Source organism: Anoplopoma fimbria, chromosome 21 (assembly GCF_027596085.1).
Source record: "Anoplopoma fimbria isolate UVic2021 breed Golden Eagle Sablefish chromosome 21, Afim_UVic_2022, whole genome shotgun sequence".
Lineage (NCBI taxonomy): Eukaryota > Metazoa > Chordata > Actinopteri > Perciformes > Anoplopomatidae > Anoplopoma > Anoplopoma fimbria.
In genome coordinates, this window is record NC_072469.1 from 17,807,365 (window position 1) to 17,829,725 (window position 22,361).

The 22,361-nt window shown below is 41.2% G+C and overlaps 1 protein-coding gene across 1 annotated transcript in view; it reads right to left on the reverse strand.

Moving 5' to 3' along the window:
* Positions 1–618: 618 nt before the first annotated feature.
* The window catches only part of ofcc1 (orofacial cleft 1 candidate 1), a 79,943-nt gene continuing 58,200 nt past the window's right edge, over positions 619–22,361 (reverse strand). Inside the window, exons 22-24 of the mRNA XM_054623414.1 lie at positions 6,564–6,761; positions 922–976; positions 619–692 (exon numbers count right to left, since the gene is read on the reverse strand). Coding sequence (XP_054479389.1) covers positions 619–692; positions 922–976; positions 6,564–6,761 — 327 coding nt within the window. The remainder of the gene's footprint in view (positions 693–921; positions 977–6,563; positions 6,762–22,361) is intronic.

Here is a 22,361-nt window from a genome sequence, read left to right on the forward strand (position 1 = left end):
TGATTTGTGAGCCACTTCATTACACTGAGCACCGGCTAGCAGACACATATTCAATACAAATCAAGCTGGCCTGAATATTATCCTGCTTAATGTGAGGCCAATATTGATATTTTATCACTCGTGTTCTGATGAGTGAATTTTAGAATCTTCATTTTTCAATGTGTTGAGACGGCGCTGAACACCTAACATCCTGCATTCACTTGGAAGTGTTGCTGGACATTGTTTATTAGATTACAACTAGTTCACAAAAACTATTTGTGGTTATTGAAATATGAAAATAATTTACAACACTGTTTTTGGTTGCTCTGATGAGTTAACTTTCAACTATACTGTACTAAGCATATCATTAAGAGGCATAATACCCAGGAATTGCTACAAAATTATACAGTACAAACATTCATTTCATTAGTACTGAGAAAAAAAGGTAAGTGAAAAAGTTTTCTAGCTGATGGTAGCAAAAGAGCATATTTTAATCCCACAACTATACAAAAAGCACAAATTAGTCAAGAAATATAACAACTACAGCAGTATATTGCAGATGCTTCAAGTCAAAACAGACGGTTGATAGAATGACTTACATTAGTTTAGGGTCCAACTACCTCTTTCTTTGCTTTGGTTTCATTGGTTAAGGTCTTGCAGTGCGAAACTGGAGCCACACCCACTTCCTCCAACTGGCTCAACGCGATTTGACCCTGAGGGAACGAAACATCTGATGATACTGTGTAAATTCTGCTGAACAAATAGTACGTAGAAGAAAAAAAAAAGGTTTCCACAAGTAAACAAAGTGAGCGATGAGGTGACAAGGACTACTGAATGTGTACTTTGTGTGCTCTCATATTTAACACTCACGCCCAAATACTTTCTTCCGTTTCCGTGGCTGTGTGTGTGGACCTTCCTTGTCCTCTCTCTGATCTCTCTCACCCAGACAGGGCACCATCCCGGTTGCACCGTCCAGCCCTTCCATGTCACCAATCACCTTCAGAAAAAAACGCATAGGTCAGCAAGGCAACAAGAACGGAAGCTGAACAACAAATGAACAGTACATTGACTGTTTCTGGACACCCCAGGGTCCATGTGCATCAAGCATCTCAAAGTACAGGTTAAACTTGGATGACAGTGACAGAGATTGGCAGGAGAACTGCTATTTTCCTCGAGGCCTGCGAGTAGTGTTGTCATGCATAGTCTTTACCTCTGTCTTGGTGCTAAGAGTGAACTTGGAGGAGAAGCAGAAATGGAGACTTTATATGACACACTACCTCCAGTCCCAGAGGGGAAACAGCTCTCACAATTCTGGGTTGGCCTACTTATGTACAGTGATATGAAATACAACTTAAATCTCAGTGGTATCAGCCATGATAAAATAAAAAGATTGTACAAATGTTTTGTATTTTTACTATAAATATATGAAGAAATACATTAAAATAACTAAAGGAACAGAAATGTAAAACAATAAGGGTTTAAGGCAAAACTACGTCTGCATTCTTTCCGCACAAATTCAGCTCTTTATTTGACAACAGCATCAAGTAGTGAAAAGGTAGGCTGGCACTTTTCTAAAGTTGCAAATTACATAGATAGAGCAGCAATTGAGCCAACTTGAAAAATGTGCCACAGAGTGCTTCTTTATCTAAAACTAGTATAAACTTGTCAGATAATTACATGCAGTGTATTTTGGAGAAGTCCTCCTGCTAAGCAGATATGGCTGCCAGGGAGGCATTAATCTCCGCATGCAACATACAGTATGAAGCCAAGGACATTCCCCCCTCTTTCTCTCCCTCTCTGTGTCTCCGTAACCACACACACACACTCACATGCAGAAAAGACATCACACACAACCCATACAGAGCACACTCACTTCCCCGTATAAATCATATTCATATTTCTGAGGGCTGCCGATGACCTCACGGCAAATGAAGCGTGGGTCCTCAGCTCCGCAGCGGCAATCAAATGTGCGGCAGAGTAATTACAAAAGAGGGGTAGGAGGGAGAATTGATGCGGTTTGTCAATTAATGGTGCTGCAAGGTGTTTTTTTTTTTCTTGTTTTTTTTTCAAAGGTTAACTCCTTTCTCATTCTTCGCATGATAAATTAGGTCAATATTGGTCTGGCGAAGAGTCGTGGCCGTTTGCAGACGGACGGTGGGCTGAGTCATGCAAAGACAACACAAAGGCTCCTCGTTAATGAGAGATTTGATGGCAAATCAGGATGATGAGGTGTCCCTCGTCAAAGCACAACCCTCTGTGCTTGGCCTTCCATTTCTCATAAGCTTGGATCGTCACCACCCGTCATTATTATCACCGTAATTATCAGCTTTGTCACTGTTATTATAAAAATCTACAAACTATAAGGGGATATCCTCTCCTTAATTAGACAAAACATGCATAATACAACACAGTCCTCCCTGCTGAGGTTAAGATAATGAAATGCCATACACTTAAAACCTTTCTATGTGAATAAACTGCATACCTTTTGTTTCTACAAATGGTTAAGCACATCCCTCCCCCCTAAAAAGGGAGAAAAAAAAAAAGAAAAGCACAGCTGAAATTGCCGAGAAAAGTGTTTTTATTTATACAAGTCGCTAGAGATGCTCATCATCAGCGCTTTTTCCGAGCCATAAATAATTTGCGGAGAGAGGTAATATTCAAGCTGGCAGAGCCTTAGTTGTGCATCTTTAATGGAAGTTTTACAGAAGCTGAGCCAGTTCTTGCATATGCTGCTGTCTCCCATATGGAGGAAAGGAGACAAAAGGGGCACAGTTGGCTTGTCCTATCTTTTTATAAGTCCATCGACACTTAAATGCTAGCCCCGGAGAAAAAACGACACAGGGGGACATAAACCCACTGTGGTTTTAGGAGGGAAGATAATGACTTTGCCTGCATTAATTTCTACATCAGCCATCTTGTTTCCTCAGACAGAGTGGTTATGAGGCCTTCTCTGAAGGTCCTAGGTTATATAGATGCATTTCCCTGCATAATTTCGGCCCTAACAGTTGTTGTCAGCAGTGCGTTTTGCGAGTTGGCAGCTGGAGAACATCTGTTTATAGGTAATGAGTGTTTGAAAAGCTACACCTCACTTTACCTTTAATGTCTTTTATTGGAGCACACTGATGGGAACGTAGCTTTAACTTTTTGTATTGTTGTGATTCAGCGAGAAGATTCCTTCAACATGGTCAATATTACAAACACCTGCCCTGGGCAACACGCTGAATGGGAGCATATGATGGATCATTAATATTTACTTTCTTTAAACAGAATTCAATATGCAAGTCAATAAAGACTTCATTATTGTTATATATTTTACTGCACAGCCACAACTCCTTCCACTCCGCTCCTACTTCTCGCTAACGATGCAACACCGAAAGAAAAAAAACTTTCAGTCAACATTGCTGGTTCAATAATGGCTGAATAAACAACAGAAATATTAAGTTTCTCATGACTCTTGCTCAGTTTCTCACTTTCCAGCAAATCAAACAGGGCACACCTCGATGTTCTGTTACTTTCAAACAGTATCTAACAGTGTCTATCGCTCAGGGCTCTTCTTCCAGGACTTGCTTTTAATGTGTTCGTTTAGACACATTTTGGATGTAAATTTGTGTGTATTTTGCAGAGCAGCTGGCCCCTTGAGCTATGGTCATGTTAGTCTAAGGGAGGAGCAAGTCCTCCGGGGCATTAGTGTCCAGGACACTGCCAGAGAAAACAGAGCTCTTTAAAGGAAATGAGCCATCCGTCAATATTTCCTCAGTAAATGGAAACAGACTTCTTAAGTAGGATTAGTCTTTTAACTAACTGGGACACAGAAGTAACGTTAACACACAGTAGAATGATGTTTTTTGTCACTATCTACGCACAGGATCAAGATTCACAATACAATTTCAAAAACAATGAACATATTATAGATACTACTTCTCATAATGATAAGAAGAATTTTTTTCATGAATAGCGGTATACAAGTTCTAAATTGACATTTTGATAAAAAGTATTAATATTGATATATATATAAACATGTTGATAAAAAAGTATTAATACTGATATATGTATATATGTAAACATGTTGATAAAAAGTATATACTGATACTATATATATATATATATATATATATATATATATATATATATATATATATATATATATGTATATAAAGCTGTAGTGGATATGTCAAATATACCTCAACATATTCGGCTTAAAGTAAAAGAAATTACATTATTTTTTTATTGCCCAAATAAATTGGATTCATGCGATATAATACTTAGTCTCGTAACATTGCAGAGTAAATACATCACCATGAAACATGCTATTATTTGGATAAGTGAATATAGCAATAAGCCTATACAGGGAAACCCATAAAATTGCTTTAAAATGTCATAAATAAAAACAGAGAGGAACTTCTCTACATTACTATGGTCACTGCATCTCATAGAGTAGTAGAGCATTTTTCTAATTCATTCTATATTTTTTTATCTACTTAATTTTGGTAGAAGTGCCTGCACGGCTGTTATTTCTCTCTGAGGAGCTGTCACCTTACATCTGAAGGCCAGTTTGTACACAGCACCCTGTCGCAGTGTGTGTACCGCTGCCAGAATTATATAAAGCACTAATAAAATCAGCTCAAGTGTTCTACCGAGTGCTGGGGATGCCCTATGGTGAATCCTGGATCTTGCTCTATACATAAAACCAGTCTATATATTCAGGGGAGGATTAGTTTTGAATATGTAAAGAGGGGGTCCGCGCTGCGAGGCGTAGGGGAATGGCACAGTGCTCTCTCGGCGATGCTGCGTATCGGTGTTATCGCTCCCCACTACCAGCGGGTGAAAGAGGACGCCATCGGCATCTCTTGCTACTGGAGGTCCCTGCCCGTTAAGTTGCAAGGAACAGACAGCAACACCCAAGGGACACAGTGTGTGTGAGAAAAGAGAGCAACAGAGAGATAGAGTATGTGTGTGTGTGCGTGTGTGTGCGTGTGTGTGTGTGTGTGTGACAGTAACACCTATCTTTCACTTAAGGTGGCCTCTATGTAACTCCCTTCACAGTTTAAAGAATGGAGAGCACAGTAGAAATGAGTTTGCATAGCAGAAATGGCAGGAATGAATTATTTTACTCGGGTTTATGGGTTTAGTAAATTTGCGTAGGAATCTGTATTTGTGGGGGGGGGTTTTTGTATGTTATTTTCATAACAGGTTTAGGGTTTTTTTTCCAAAAGAAGTGAATCTCCGTGTGCGTTTGTCTGTGTCAATGAGTGTGTGCTGTTTGGCTATGAACTATCCACCCAGATGTCTCATCTGCTATGCACAGGTCTAGAGGCTACATGTGCACACATACACACCGAGACAGTGCGACACCAGTTATAAATATACCATGCTGTGTGTTTACTCACATAAGCTCACCATCACTCAAATTATGACGGAGAATCATTAGAACGCAAAAGAGCCTCAGAGCTAATTGTTAGCGCCTATAACCCCCCTCCTTCCTCACTCCTCTGACATTCAAACATCAAAATATTAATTTTGTTAGGATGATCCAGGTTGCTCTTGGGCGACTGACAGAATGATTGAGGAAAGGGATGACTTCTTTCCACTGCAGCAGGAGTCACAGGAGCTTCTTTTAATTTGGCAACAATCAGTGAATCTGTGTGTTTCTGACCTGCCTGTCTTGCAGGTGCTTGAAGGACGAGGAGCTAAAGTATATGTGGCCATTATTATAATGCACGGTGGAGTGAGGCAACATTGTGTGCTTTCTTCACTGTCAAAAATGACATTTCATCATAAGTCATAACACAGTGTTACACAGGATGAGCCGCTGGGATTTTTAATATATAATAGAGATTGTAAATGGTTTTTACTGGCAGAAGAGACAGAGAAAAAGGTGCATTTTGTTGACTTAGTTGTAGTAAGTAACAGTTGTATTCAAATGATGATCTAAGTCTTGATTTGTTTCTCAGGGCATATCCTGACATATTCGGTTTGAAAGAAGAAATCTGCTAAAATCTGGTTTTAATAAAAATAAATCTAACCTGTCATGGTTGTTCACCCTTTCAGACCACAGAGCTGTACTGTTGTCTTTTTTATTGTTCTGAAAGCAGAATAAGGAACTACTTTATGCATCCACTACGGCCCTCCCCTCCTTAGAAAGGAGAACGGACAAGTGAGGAAAGGAGGGAGGGTTTTCTGAACCTCCAACTCATATCTCCACCCTTTTCCACTCTCTTGCCTTGTCTTCCGCTCTTTATTTCTCTTCATCTTAAGATACAAACTTCAGTTAGAGAAGGAACCTTGTACAAAACTCAGTTTGATGCAAATCCAGTTGCAGATAGAAATAAAAGTTATTTTCTTTTATGAAAACAGCTGGTTTAGAGGATTATGCAGCCTTGAAGTTGATATGTGCTCTATCTCATGTTATTTTTGGCCTTATAATTCATACAGTGTACTTCTAAAAGTAACCTTTCATAATGCAATTTATCCAAGCGTCAAAATTATAAAAAATTTGAAAGGTAAAAACGAAGCTGAATAATATCACACAAAACTTGTGTGTTCCACCAAGCAGGTAATTACTTAAAAAGATGTTCATGTCCCACCTCAATGATTGCCCCATCCGGTTGTCGGAGGAAGTGCCGGTATTTTTGTTTCTGCCCACTTAGGTAGAGGGTGTAGACTGCAACGTGGGTGCTGGTCTCGCCCTCTGGTAGAGCTCCACCCTCCCTTTGGATGTCTGTAGGGGCTGCAGAGCCTGCCAATGGGTCTTCCACTGTCCAGATATAGTCATAGACAGCCACCTAATTATGCAAAAACATAAAGGGAGATAATGATATATTGAAAGCAGGCACTGTAAACTCTTTGTTTTGTCCAAAAGTTTGTGGAAAGCTATCATAATTAAGGCTCCAAGGTTTGGCTAATTAGTATTATATTGACAAGCTCTGTTGTTGGAAAGTCTGAGAGGACGGACACAAGAGAAATGCATTAAAATTGAGGGGATAATGTAAGTAATAGGGTCGTTTTAGAACCCCTGACATATTCAATGTGAAAATACGTCCGCCTCCACTACAGTGTATGTTAGGGTGTGACAAATGTACAGTAGGCAAATTCGGTCAAAATCATATACAAAAATAAGTGTCAGTATATTAATTTCATTGAGAAAAACCCAATATCAAAAACCCATTTACATCATATTAAAATCAGCCTGAACCCTACCTTGTAACCGCTGAGATGTTCATTTTAATTACATACAACTGCAGCCACCAGATAAGCACCACTGGCGTACAGTACATCAGCTCGCTAATTCCTAGTAGTGCATGAGTCCTATGGGGCCTGATCTGTGGCAGGTAAAGAGACAGGTTGTGTTTGTGATCATGCATACATATGTATAATCCTGCTGGCAGGCTTGTTTATGACTCTTTGTGTGTGTGTGTGTGTGTGTGTGTGTGTGTTGGGAGCGTACACACCTGTAATGCGCTGCCCCTCTGTATTAGGGTGAGACACGGGGAGCAAGCGGAGCGTGTAACATGTTATATAGGTCATGTAACTCGAAGTCATCCATGTGTAAAGATCATGGAAGCTCTCTCCCTCTCTGATAGTGTCTGCTGGTGAAGGCTTTAATGTGTGCTGATACATGCAAGAGTAAATATAATGAAAATATATACAAAACTGCTCTGTCCCAGACGTAAATCCCAATTCATGCTCCGGATTGCCAAGCAGAGGTAGTTCCCTGTTTTAAGGCCTCATATACAGTGATTTCAATGTAGTGAGAGCATGGTTTGACTTGAGTTCATGTGAGAGACTTCTTATGAGTGTGTGTTTGTATGTGTACATGCATATGCTATAGGCAGCCATATGGGCCCCAATGCAAACTTTAACCTCTACACTCCATACTCAGAACAGTGAAAACCTCATGCAGACACACTAAGCCACACGCAAGCACGCACACACTGAAAGTTTGGAGTATTAAAGAGGAGGAAGTTTTTCAAGTAGTTTCTAAAACTCAAGGTGACCCTCTAATTGGCTGCGTAATTATGATTCGTCTAAAAATACAGAAAAAGTAAAAAAGGCAAACTCATTCAGGGGGCCGTGAGTAGCAGGGTCAAGCTGAAGGAGAGGCTTAATTTGGCGGTGTATCGCTGTCACCCCACACTTACAAAACGGTTAGCCAAACACAACTCTAGGCACTTCACCGAGAAAACAGTGGGAGCCATTACCCCACTCGTAATTAGAGACGTTGCATAAACTGCAAACCAGACAGCCCCATGAGTAGAAAGGACCTCATTGTCAAAATGTCAAAGAGTCACGAGTACAGAGAGAAAAGAGAGAGAGAGAGAGAGAGAAGACTAGCTGAGAACATTTAAAGAAGGTGTGTGTGCATGTGTGTAAGGGGGGGGAAACGCGGGGATGCATCTCTTCAACGCTAATTAAGACGCTCATTAGTGAAATAGCCTCAACTGCGCCTTGCCTCTAGCTTGGCCTCGGCTCACACTGGGGGAAACTGATTACCTGAATTCCTTAAGTAATCAGCACCTCTGCTAGGCAGCAATCACTCTGTTTGGATAGTGTGTACGTTGATTTGCTGTTTTTTTTTCTTCTTTTTGAGGAAACACAAATAGGAGTGTGTAGAAAAATCCTAGATCTCTTCCTATATACTGGTTCTGAGCTTGTTTATGATGCAGTAATAAATCATAAACATTTAAAGTCACAAATGTGGAGAGAACTGAGTAAGAAAACATTCTTTCCCGCTGTGCTGTTCAAAGGAAGTGGGCCTATGACCCGGTTAAGGCCCCAGTCCTGGATTTCATAAACCAAGCTGTACAGTGGTGATAGAAACACCATGGATTCAGCCTCTGTACTCCAAGTCACTTCGGTTAAACACACCTGCTTAAATTCCCCATTGTGGAGTGCATGTATATGTATTTTGGCTTGCATGAAAATAGATTTTTTTCTTCAATGTTAGCCATGCCACCATCCTACGCTAATTAGCACGTGAAATCCAGTTGACAAGACTAGACAAAAGCTTGAAAAGGTGTTTGTGTGTTCGGTTTGGGTGATGCCATTTCATGCAATGCACCATGGCTCTCAGGACGCATCATTGCTGAGACACAAAAAAAGGAAAGAGCATTAGAGGGCCTGTCTGCTCTACACTACTCTGTTCTGGTCTGTTGTGTTGCGTTATGGTGCTAGCCTGGCTTCTAGCCCTAGCTTGAGTGCTCTCTCCACTCCACCATTGTTCCATTTGATAGCACTAAGTGACTGATTTAGGTTCAATGCCTGCATGGAGCAGACAGGCCAGCTGTGGGTTAAGCAGATAGCATTCAAGTGAGCTAACCCAATTCAAACCCAATCAAGCCAGGATTTATTGTTGGGGTCTGTATTTATAAATCTGATAGAGTCTGCATCAGTCCCCTTGACTTGCATCAGGAGAGACGGGCCTTATTTCTTTTAGCGGCGGACTATAAACGGCAAACCATGTTTTCCAGCAGGGACATAAATTTCAGGATTTGTAGACATTACCGCAAATGCACATGGAGAATGGGAGGGAGGGAGGGAGGGACAGGGGCACAGGAAGTGGAGATGGCACAGCTGCAGACATGGCTCCATGGTTCACAAATATAGTCTGTCTGTCTTTCTGGAAGAAGATGCGATTTCACACCAACCAAATCAAACCATACCACGTATGAATGCAAAATAAAAGCAATCAATACGTAAATAAAGCTGCCTGTGGATAGCTTTTATTTTTAAAAATGCACTGTGACTTGTAATAACATTTGACTGACCTGTCAATCATTTTTATTCAAGTGTGTGCACATATGAAGTCTGTCATGAGATGAATTTGGAATTCCTTTTGTTAGTTTGAGGCCATACATTTGTCAACAGCTCAGAGATAACAGGATATTCTTTTGTGCTATATATAAAAAAGTGACCCATATTCATACCTAAATTAGGATTTTAGCTTGCAACTAACAGCTAAAAAGAGGGCAGACAGTTTCTGGGAATGAAATAGTTATTTTTCACTGGGTGACAGACTGGTCTAGTAATAGCTATGCCTGGGGTAGGTACAGCGTATTTTATATACTTGTTTCACACGTCCTTGAATGTCACAAATATCACTGTCTGACAGTTCCCTCCATTTTGTTACATGTCGGACATAAACATGGTGTCTAGAGTTGACTATTATTAAAGGAGGACATTTCTGCCGTCCGGCATGTCCCTTCTGAGTACCAGAACAAATCCAAAACTTGACCCCATGTGGAAAACTTTGCTATTTTCAAACGGTAATCAAAACACAGTGTCAAAATATGAACCAATCACATGCCTGGAGAGTAAATTCACCAGTAGTTGACCCATGCGCGCTTTAATCCACCATTTTGAAAACACTACCAGAAGGGGGGACGCATCACTGATTAATAAACACAAACTAACAAGGCCCCAGAGTGGGCTATCCATAGGCATTAAATATTAGGCTTTTTATTGGGAGTGTCGGTATACATGTGTGTTTGAATGCATTTGTGTGTGATGTATGAGTACACACTGTATGTACACGTGCGTGTGCTTGTGTGTGTGTGACTGAACTGAGGGGGGGGAATGAGAAGTCTCCGTGGCCAGGCAGACTGAGCCGGGCTGGCGACTGTCCAGGACAGGAGCCTAAGGCGTGGGCACGAACAGGCCTGTCAGTCCCCCGATCCTTTAATGATTGATCCAAACTAGATAGCCATCATTACCATTCGTGCACTCTCTCTTCCCCAGGTCTCCCTTCCTCTGTCTAATTTTACCTTCCATTTGCATGTTCCCATGGACTAATTAAATCTTTCCCCGCTCTCTCTCTGTCTCTCTCTCTCTCTCCGCGTCCACTGGTATGAAAAATAATGCAGCACATTTTTGGCACATTATTATGTATGAATGTGAGGGCATAATGTATTCCAGTTGGTTGAAGTTCTCTAGACCTTGTCTGTAATGAGCACAACAGAAGTAGACTTGCTGCACAGCCTGTGTGAACGCCATATCTCCCTTTTCTCCCCTCTCTGTCTCCCTATCTATCTCCCCTCTTAAAGGAAAAAGCTGCTGACCTTCCCTCTGTCCACCATCCACACACTTTCTTTCAGTTTCCCACCCTTCACAGCTGCTTCACACACTCCTGCAACTTCCATGATCATTTTGGTTTGTAGTTCTGTCCCACTTGGCTTTAATTTACAGTGGGAAAATAATTAGAATCTCACTTTTGCAAAGACTGGAGTGAAAATGTAAACAATGCTTCCCTGCGGGCGGGTGCTTCATCACTTTGACAGGTGCATTTGAATTTGCCTGGGTGGCGGACAGGCTTGGTTATTTATGTGTCAGTCGCACATGGAAGCCCCGGTTGTGGCTGGGACTACGGTTGGGACTGAGACTAGCGAAGAGGTTGGAGCTCTGTTGAGTGAGGGATGTAGGTTTAGATTTGGGAGAAAACAGGATGGTGTTGGTTCTGCACCTGGTGCTTGGGATGGGGCTGTGGCTGGTTCCGGCAGTATTGGCAATGGAGCTGGATGTGCTTGTTCTGTGGCTGAGGACGGATTCATCGCTGTAGTGAGGAGAGGGCTGAAGTCTGAGAAGTACTAATACCTGGAGGAGGCTAGATTAAGAAGCAAGGAAGTGAAGGGAGGCTGATTATGGGCATGAGTATTTGGATGGTGCTTGAGTTTTTGAATTTTTTTGGGACTTGGCTTTATAGGCTGGTACCATCTTATTATCATGACTCTAGATCTTAAGTAGAGCTTCCTATGTGGAAAGAATCATTTTGAGCACACAGATCCTTTGAGTGTTTTATAAGGTGCCGAGTCATCTGCTTGATAGCCAATCTTCTGTTATAAGATTTTTACATTGTTGCCAAAGATGAACCAAATCGGAGTCACAAAGTTGTCTGCGTTCTCCAACAGCAAACCTTTGGACTGTTTGTGATATGTATTTGAGCAGTTCTGGTTGTTGTTGGGGGGCCCATCTGGATCACTGCAGCATATTAAGAAAGGCCACAAACCTGGCAATGAATGAGGCCTAATGGTGTCCATGATGCTTTTCATTAATAATGGCAGGCTAAAGATTAAGAGGGAAAGGAACATTGTTCTGTATCAAGTCAATTAAATATAATCTCAGGACAATGGAAACTGCTTAGGGATGCTGGATTGTTAAACCAGATATGCTTTTGTGATAACAGATCTGCATTCTGAGATGTTTGCCTGATAGAAATGGTGTATATGCTCATAACAACTCCATCAACCACTGCATAGAAGCTACTGTATCTTAAACCGGACCCTTGATTTCTGTGGTATTTATATTGTCACCTCAACATATTTAGGTGTTTCCATTTGCAACAGATTTTTCCGTACAATCCAAAACAAAAGACAGTCATGACATGAACATAAAGTGGGCACACTAGAACAGATAGAGGAGAGAGGAGCATCAATGGTTATTGCCAAGTGAGTGAAGAGGTAGACATGGTTGCTTCTTTTGTCCACAGATCCTCATCCACATGCACACACTCACACACACACACACACACACACACACACACACACACACACACACACACACACACACACACACACACACACACACACACACACACGAGCGCTCATCTACATGTTAACACACACGCACACACACACACACACACACACACACACACACATCCACGCTCACAAACAGACAAAGCCTCACATACAGCGAGGCAACGCATGCGTGCATCTCCAGTGCCTGCGGGCGCTCGGGGCTAGGCAGCAGGGAGTGGGGGGAGGGAGGAAGGGGAAACGGGGGTGAGGAGTGTGTACTGTGCAGAGGCTCTCTAAGCTATAGAGGTACAATCCCTCCACTCCACCCCCAGCACCACCACCACCCTGTCTGTCAGAGCTGGCCCGGACTCAAGGCCTGTTTTCTGAGCACTGGGTTCACACCCCAGACACAGACTGCATGCAGGCACACACACACACAAACACACACACACACACACACACACACACACACACACACACACACACACACACACACACACACACACACACACACACACACACACACACACACACACACACACACACACGTGTCACAAGTGCCAACAAGAGCTCATGGACACACGCACAAATGCACTGGGTTCACAAACCAATTTGAAATAATAGGCACATATACTGTGGTACGGATGCACAGGCTTTGTACATCAGGGGTCACAGTGCGCATTGCACATGCTCATTCACAGATTTATTAATGTATGCACATAAACACACACACACACACAGACGCATACACACTGGCTTCATGCAACACATAGAAGGTCAAGACAGGCGACAGCACATTGCACATGGCTGGGAACAGACCAAACCACGAAGCATAAAAGACCACCGACATACATGCATGGATAAGCCAAGCAATGTCAGCCATTAGAATGGAAATAGATATGCTATTATTGTAAATTTGGCCAATATGTGGACGGTCGGCAGATATAATTGGAGCAGCTTGAAAATGGCATGGATGCACACTGTCTGCGTTGGGCCTGATTTGGCTGAAGCAAAGGTCTGCGTCTGGTTAAACGCACCACTGGACAAGACAGGCCACCCATTCACATTTGCATGCAGGGACACAAACAGATGTACACACACATATGTACACACACACGGAGTGACAAAATGGCTAGTACGCTACAATAGCTTTCATCCACCCTCCTCTCATTACTGTGCGTATAAAGCAAAAGATCACTGGCTATAAATATTTCAACTTGAGTAATCATGGTTGTGTGCAACAACACACACTCCATCCAAAAGTAGCACAGAGCAAATTGGACTTCGAGAAAAGATAAACATGCCACAATGACTATATTTACAGTCAGAACTGAACAACTTTAAAAGAGATTATCCGGTGAGATAATATCTCTGAGTGCCTGAGATAATCCAGAAAATAAGATATGCATAATTCACTGTTACTAATCTCCTTTGCAGAAAATAAAGCCTACTCACAGCCTACAGTAAACAACTCCGATAGTCACCCACTCTACTTCCACACCATGTCTGACTCAGCCTGGGCCCTTAGGAGATCACTTTTCCAGGTTTGTTCTGGAGCACGTTGAAGTTTACCTGCAACTTTATTTAACAAAGGAGGATGTGTGCTCAGGGATAATATACAAGTATAATCAAAACCTGATTAAATGAATGACACCACCTGCAAATATGTTACCTCAAACCACATAAGACAGATGCACTTTTGTGCAAGTACAAATATTAGCGAGAAGCTTAATTAAAGGATTAATTAAAGAATAAATAAAGCATATGCAGCCATGCACATTAAAGCAAATGCCTCAATTGAAACTAATATTGGCAAATACTGCAGCTCAATAGTAGCCTGCAACTGGAAACCAATCACACAAGCCATACAAATCTACTTTCTAATATTTTTTGGTACCTTAAACCAAACTAATACAGTGTTTGTAGACAGGCCCCCTTCTGGTAAATCCATAAAAACACGTTTTTCTCACTGGACCACGTATTTTTAGACATTGAGCTCAATTCTCTGCATTTCAGGAGCCCAGGCTTCATATTAAGATGCTGCAGACAGATGTCAAAGTTGAGCATTGCCTTTGATATCCAAAATTTGACTTTGGAGTAGCTTCAACCTAATCAGGCCTCGGAGGCTAGAGGTGATAAGTATCCAAGCCAATAACCGGAATGAGAGCTGGAGAATCAGTGGTACGCCGCACACACACACACACACACACACACACACACACACACACACACACACACACACACACACACACTGTCTCTTTAAGGTTATGAGTGAAACCCTTATGAAAAAAAAAATCTCCAAATGTCTATCTCTCCTCGGGATGTCATGTGGGGCTGTAAAGACGCGACACCTGTCACATTCACCAGACCTTCTTCATCCCCTCTGGGCCGCAGGAAGCGGCCAAGGTCAAACTCTTTAAAGGAGGGGAAGGGAGAAAGGGGGAAAGAAGTGACTAACGACAGACAGTCACAAAGAATCAGATCTGTCAAGTTCAAGCTGTAAAGCCTCTGTGGAGTCAGAGGCTGTTTATGCATCTTCACGTGTGTTTGAGTGAGAGTTAAGTGCAAAATTGCCGCCGTGTGTACGCAAAGTGTGATTTCATGTGGTAAATCCCTTGTAACATTTCTCCAGCTTACACCCTCTTGGTCTATATGTATCACTAATCAATAAAGCTTTTTGGTTAAACCACATTTTGTATCCACACACAGGTGGTTTATTCACAAGTCCTATTAATGTTTGTTCCATGGGTGTAAAGCTAGTTTACATCTTTTCTTACTCTTCAACAGTCCAGTTTGTTGCCTTCTGGTTCACATTATGGGATGGCAAAGGGACAGGCCAGGACTCTGTCAGACGGAGGAGGAAGTAGGGGAGTTAGAGGATGAGAGGAAGGAAGGAAAGACGGAGAAGCATCTCAAAGTGGTGAAAACCTGCCGTCAATTTAACCTCCTCCAGCTGGAAATGTTTTGACAGCTGACGGGCGAAGCTTCATATAATGAAGACAGAGAAGAAAAAAAATCTCTTCCTCACCTCCTCACTGTGTCACAGGAGCGTCCGAAACATTCAAAGAACACAATGTTTTCAAGAATCTTAGCTTGATCCCTTTGTGTGAAACAGGGGTTGACCATATAGGCAGCTAACCAAATGCACTTCCTCTTTCTTTTTCACTCCCTCATTCCCTCCCTCCTCTCCCTCTGACAGAAAAGCCTGCCCAGGCCCAGGCTTTGGTAGATAATGACATCCTCTCCCTGGATTAATTGTGAGGGACACATTAAGCAATGGGGCTGACACTCCCTGTAATTAAACTGTTCACACCGACGAGTTCATACTGGAACACTTTCTTTCTCTCTCTGTGCCGCTGGAACTGTTGGCCTGTTTAGAAATGGGAGGAGACATTATGGTGGTGTGTTTGTGAGGAAAGTGAGTGCATCAACTTGTGAAATGTGTGGTCTTTTGCCTGTGTTCACAGATTCATCTGTATTTACAAACCACAAACAACAAATTGCTTTTTAAGAAACACCTCAAGCTGTACACCAGCCGTGATGCCAAATTGGGGCCAGGGCTGTAAAGTGGGAGAGCCAATAACTCCTTCCCCACTTCCTACCTCCCTACTTCCATTGCCCTTGCTGAGACCACACCCATCTCTTAAATCAGCCTTTACTTTTATCTCAAATATACACCTGAAAAGTTTCATGACAGCATCATGCATGATTAAGACGCTTTGGTGGAGACAAAATCTGTCTACAGACATACAGACAGACAAATAAACACCTGGCAAAGTACACACACTGTACGGCTGGCAATAGAAATGACTCACATTTAATAAATACTCATATTTAATAAATCTGATGCTAGATAAAGAAAGCCAAACCGTATGGAAAATGAATGTGCAGACATTGCCCAAAGTGCACAAGGACAGACTAATGGAGAAAAGCGCAGCACCCATAGCTCATTAGAGGCAGAGGTGGGTTCATGTTAAATGTGCACAAAGAGCCCTTTAAAGAACTGTTGTGTGAAAAGTTGTTCTTTAAGTAATTTGCTACCATAAAATATATATATATATATATATGTGTGAATTGGAACGGAGGTGAGAGGGTACATGCGTTTGATCTTTATCTGTCTTTATTCACCTTCTTTTTTTTAACCGCTATGTACCGCCTTCACACATTACTGCCCAGCAAAGTCTGTGACCTTTTCATGAACACAGGCATGTAGCCTTTGCAGTCATATCTCATATTGAGCTCCCTAATGCTCTGACTGTGGATGCTGTGCTTGCTGCTACGTCGCTCCTGTCCTTGCCTGCCTGCTTTGCTATCGCCTCGGGGCATCGGGGCCCTCAGTGCTGTCCACTAAGAGAAAAAAAAAGAAAAAAAATATACCCATCCGCTGTAATTGAAGAAGCCACTCTAATGTGACATGCACATGCGGGCTTGCAGAAAGGTTTGCATGCATGTACTCACACTTCATGCACAGACGTACTGTATAAATGCACACAGGCTTTAAGTCATGCACATGCAGCTGAGCACACGGACTCTCTCACACACACACACACACACACACACACACACACACACACACACACACACACACACACACACACACACACACACACACACACACACACAGACCACATTGCTCTTCGGTAGAGGTTATTGGGGGGTTGGGAGGACTCAAGTGATCCCATGCATGCACGCGCACACACACACACACACACACACACACACACACACACACACACACACACACACACACACACACACACACACACACACACCATAGACCAATAGTTGCCCTCTGACTCTAGACGACCCCTCCTGTGCTACTGAAGCACTCAGCTCTTCCTCTCCTCTCCTGGTTTTCCTGTGTTGCTGTTATGGGTTCCTGTTAAGGAGCTTAGGGTTCTATTGTTTTGTGACAGCGGTTCCTGCGTATCATGTCACGGCCTACCGCTCCCTCTGTCCACCTTCCTCCCCAAACCTCTTCTTCCTTTACTCGAGTTTAGATTTGCATCTCGGGTGACCTCATCGGCCCCTCACTGTACTATTGGCACAGCAGGACTGATGGATAAACCAGGTGAAGTGCTACATGGCATTGTTGTCTTTTAAAAAGAGTTTCAATTGAATAACTGCAGAGAGTTAAGAGGCAATGCAGATTTTCTGATACCTATGAAATTATGGTAAATAAGGTCTATTTAGTGTTTTGCAAGTTTATATACAGCTATAAATCATAATAATTTCAAAGGCAAAGCAATATAAAATACTTCTGAATTAACTTTTGCAATTAGATTAAAGCTACAAATGTTCATTTTTTGTCAGATGGTAATTGCAAGGAAAAAGGATGACCCTATCTCTCTGGTTAGATGGTACCATCATGACGCTGCTGTATACATTAAAATGGAGAACACATCTGACATGATTAACAGCCAGCCTCCCAGACTCAGGTTATCATTACCACTCCAATCTGTGCTGTTTGACTCTCAACAGGTTTACTCCCCACCAACCACGCTGCTGTTGCAAAGCACCTTGGGTGTTCCCAAACTCGCCCGCTGGTAACCCATTACCTAGACATACGGAGACAAACGGCGCGAAGGTACGCAAATGTTGATGCAATCAGGTTGCGAAAACATCTCCAGGGCCACTGCTCAACCCCCCCTCTCTGCTCTCTCCCTCCTTCCCCACTTCTTTTAATCTCTCCCTCTCTCCTTCAATTATCACAATGTCACCACCAACACCGGGAAACTTTCCCTTTGGTGAATTAACAGGAAAAGAGCTTTGCAGCGGGTAAGCCGGCGCTCCACTCTGTCATTGTCATCGCTGAGGCTCTGACAAAACAGTTTGCGTACCTGCTTAAGTATTACAGAAATTAACACCTCCCTTCCAGGTACAGTAATCAACGGGGTGACGGGAGACAATTAATTAGGTCCATCTGCATCACTGCCTTTACATAATTAATGGGGCTCATTACTGAACCACTAGTATGATGTGGCGCATGCTAGCTCACTCACTAGCTCAGAGCCTGATAGCACCAAAAGCAGTAGGAAAGTGAAGGCTTCTGTTTGTTTCTTTCTTTTTCTACGAATGTCCCTCTGGTTGACAAATCTGCAGTGTCAACTGCATTTTCCTTAACAAAATATGAAAACTTATTATTGACTTTTTCCAAAGGTTTTGTTGGCCTCCACTAGCAGCAGAAAATAAATGCTACCAACACATTAGCTGAAGAGAATGGAAAGACGTTTATTTCCGTTGATTGTTTTATAGAACAGCTGCGAAGTGACAACTCAATCAACCACACTTTACTATAAAGAAGGATGTAAGAACGTATATTATACATATCTAACACTTTCTTTACATTCTAAGCTTTGATTGAGGGATTGGAATGAAAGGCTTTAAATGTGTGTCATCATATTTTCAGCCTAAAAAAAGAAAAAACTTGGATAAAGTGCTCAATTTGATAAAGTGATTTATCGGATTAAAGGAATTAGTGTTTTTTTATTAAATCAACTTCCTTTGATGAATAAGACTTGTCAGTTGCGTCACGTAAATATAGGTAGGTGCAGACTGAGCGCTGCAGTGTTCCCTTTGTGTGTTCGTGTGTGTGTGTTTGAGAGAGAGGGAGTGACAGAGAGAGGGGCAGATCATTTGTAAAGTGTTGTATGCAAAGTTTCTTTAAGTCACTACAACGAACTCAGAGCCATGCTTTCTTACCTGCCAGCCCGAAATATGATGATATGATATTGTAAGCCTAAATGGATCTGCCCAACCCGCATCACTACTGGAATCTATGTCTACAAATAGAATATCCTACCAATAGTATTATGTAGAAAACTTGTCCTTCATATGCAACTGTGCAGAAATACCGAATTTAAAAAGAATGAATAGACATGTAAATTTAAAAAAAAGGTGTCGGAATTCAAATGTCAAGATTATTTTGGTTTAACCCTAAACAAATTAAAGTAACGATGGAACAACAGCACATTAACTATGTAAAAGGTGTGACTTCTGCTACATACGTTAATAGCAGTGGGGAAAGCAAAAGTGTGATGCAAGTCTTAAAGAATTTCAATTATGAAAAATACCATAATTGGTGTGTGAGCTAATGCCTCCTCTCTCAGCTGTTATCCACAACACTTGAGGCTAATGACCTTTGACGGAAACTCGTTCTTTATCCTTCCTTCCTGGGATCAAATTAAAGAGCACACAGGTAGATGGATCCTTGACTCACTCACCCTTATTGCTTAGCTGGTAAGTTCCACTGCTGACATGTTAACCCGAGAGTCATATTTAAACCTTGAAGCGACTCGAATGATCATATGGCATGGATGAATCTATAATATAAAGTTAATTGGTGAGAAAGTAAAATGAGATTATGTTTTATTACTGCCTTCTGAAAATTACAAGTTTGCTAATAATAGGCCATTTGCAGGTTGGTTATTGAATGTGGATTCTTTTTTTATTGTTTCAGTGCTGGAGGGAGATACTTTTGCTGACTTCTGAGTTGCAGCAAAGAACATCCAGAAAACTAGTTTTCACTTAATTGATTATAATCACCTTTCATTTTGTTTTACTTGCTTCAACTTTACGCTATTGTGTGTTCCGGACTACTACAAACAGTTTTTGAGTCATGAAATTACAATTGACATGAATTAAATATATATATATATTTATTTTTCTTTTCTTTTTTATATAATGTATTTTCTTGAGGGTAGATTAATTGATAAGAATGTAGGATAGACATATATAAGCATTACGCTTCTGCCTATGCCTTTTCAGTCATATTGTATACAAGATTGTATATAGGCTATATTTATTGTTTTGTGGGTGATGGCTGAATAAAAACACAACTCCTACTACTGCGGTTCTAAAATGACTGCAGCATGTTATAACCTACCTAAACTACTAGATTAACCTTAAAATACTTTTCACTTGTGATTCTCTAAATCATTTTCCATCGCCTCTACAGGGTGCAAGGGAAGCGGTTCTAAAATGACTGCAGCATGTTATAACCTACCTAAACTACTAGATTAACCTTAAAATACTTTTCACTTGTGATTCTCTAAATCATTTTCCATTTGCAGTTGCCCTGTCTGGCACCTGACATACAAACGGTATCAAATTAGTCTAAAACAAACAAGAAGCATTTGCAGTTCCTGCCTGCCCCAGATCTGATTTGTTGAAAATGTCATTATTTTTCCTTTCAAGAGCGTGCTGTTCAATAACTTTCTAAAATTGGCTCAATATCAGCCTGCTGCTGTTCCTGCGAGTACCTTGTTTTCCTTCTCCTCATCCCTCCTTTCTCTCACTCAGCTAATGAAGGCCTCGTGGCCTACTGTTATTAAAATTACGCCCTTGCCTCTGATATTAATTGGGTCCGTAATAAGGAATGCGTCAGATTCATTATTTAATTGCAAGGGCACATTTGGAATACAGTTTCTGAAATGTATTTTTAATGAAAAACACTACATCCTGACCTAATCATATCAACCTTATTCTATCTAATTAAGGATGCAAAAAATCATTAGAGTTGCAAAATATTAGCTTCAGCTCTGTCGGGCTGCTCCTTTGCTCGCCTTCATGAATATATTTTTTTCCTGTCTATGATAAATAGTTAATGAGAGAAAAATGACAAAAATTTGCATGTAGGCAAATTAGTCTAATAGGGATATGTCTTTGCATAGTTAGGAAAGTGACCCTTTTCACAGGAGAAAGTGGTACAATAATTATGAAATAATGGCATGGCCCATCTTATTTTGATGAAAAATGGCCAGCTTGAGTAATGTAAAAATCATAAAATGCAATAACCCTAAATTTTCATCATGCTGGAGAACGTGTTAACGTGTTGCATTTTATCAGTTTAATAACGGCAAATTAGGGACAATATGAAGTATGCTGTAATTGTTGCTTTGGAGGGAGATTTGCAGTAATGCGAGGATGATCTAGCAGTGCCACCACAGCGAGAGGCCATCAGCGGCTAAATGAAGCATTTTCTTAATCACAAACTTTGGGGGTGTAATTTCTTTCAAAGTCTCCAAACATTGGGAGGTTCAATTTTCTCCCAATAAACAGGTCCATCACCATCCCATTAGCAGCAGTGTAGTCACCTCTCAGCCAGGGTTGCATTTGTTAAAGACTTAAAAGACAGGTGTTTAAAGAAAGAAAAAAGAAGATAGGACAAATAGCAGTTGGACACTTTATGTATGTAAGTTACAGATAACACAAATCTTATATTGTGAGTGTAATATTTAATTGTTAGACAGTAAGATGGATTTGCCCTTTTCTAGCAGCAATAATATTCATCATCTTCTGTCTTTTTCATGAGGTCAACTACTGATACTATGTCTCGGCAAAATGATGGTTGCAATTGTAGCATTTTCAATCATCAGTGCTCAATAAAGCAGCAGATCAACACTGTTCAAAAATAACTTGTTGTATCGACACCGACTGATGAACTGCAATCGTGTGTGTGACAAATTTCAAAAGATATACTATTTATTAACGGTAATCAGGTATTGAAAATTGTCAATCACTACTAAAGTAATTTTCAATTAAGTGTCTGCTTCTAATTGTGTTTGTTGGGATGCAGACTGTGCCGTATACACTGTTGGGAGTAGACCTTCAAAGTGTGGGCTACTTTGTCAATGCAGTGTTTCACAGAGGAAGTTGATATTCTGGTGATTAGATTTTTCCAATCATACAAATATTAACTACCTTAACTCTCACAAAACATGTTTGGGATTAGTCAGGACAGTTTTTTACTCCCCCAGTAAGATAACGTGATTGATATGTTCTTAACAGCCAGTCAATCTTTCACAAGGAACCGTGAATCGACTGTAGTTTCTGGTTCCATTTCACCACTTTACTGCCACATGAACTTGTGCA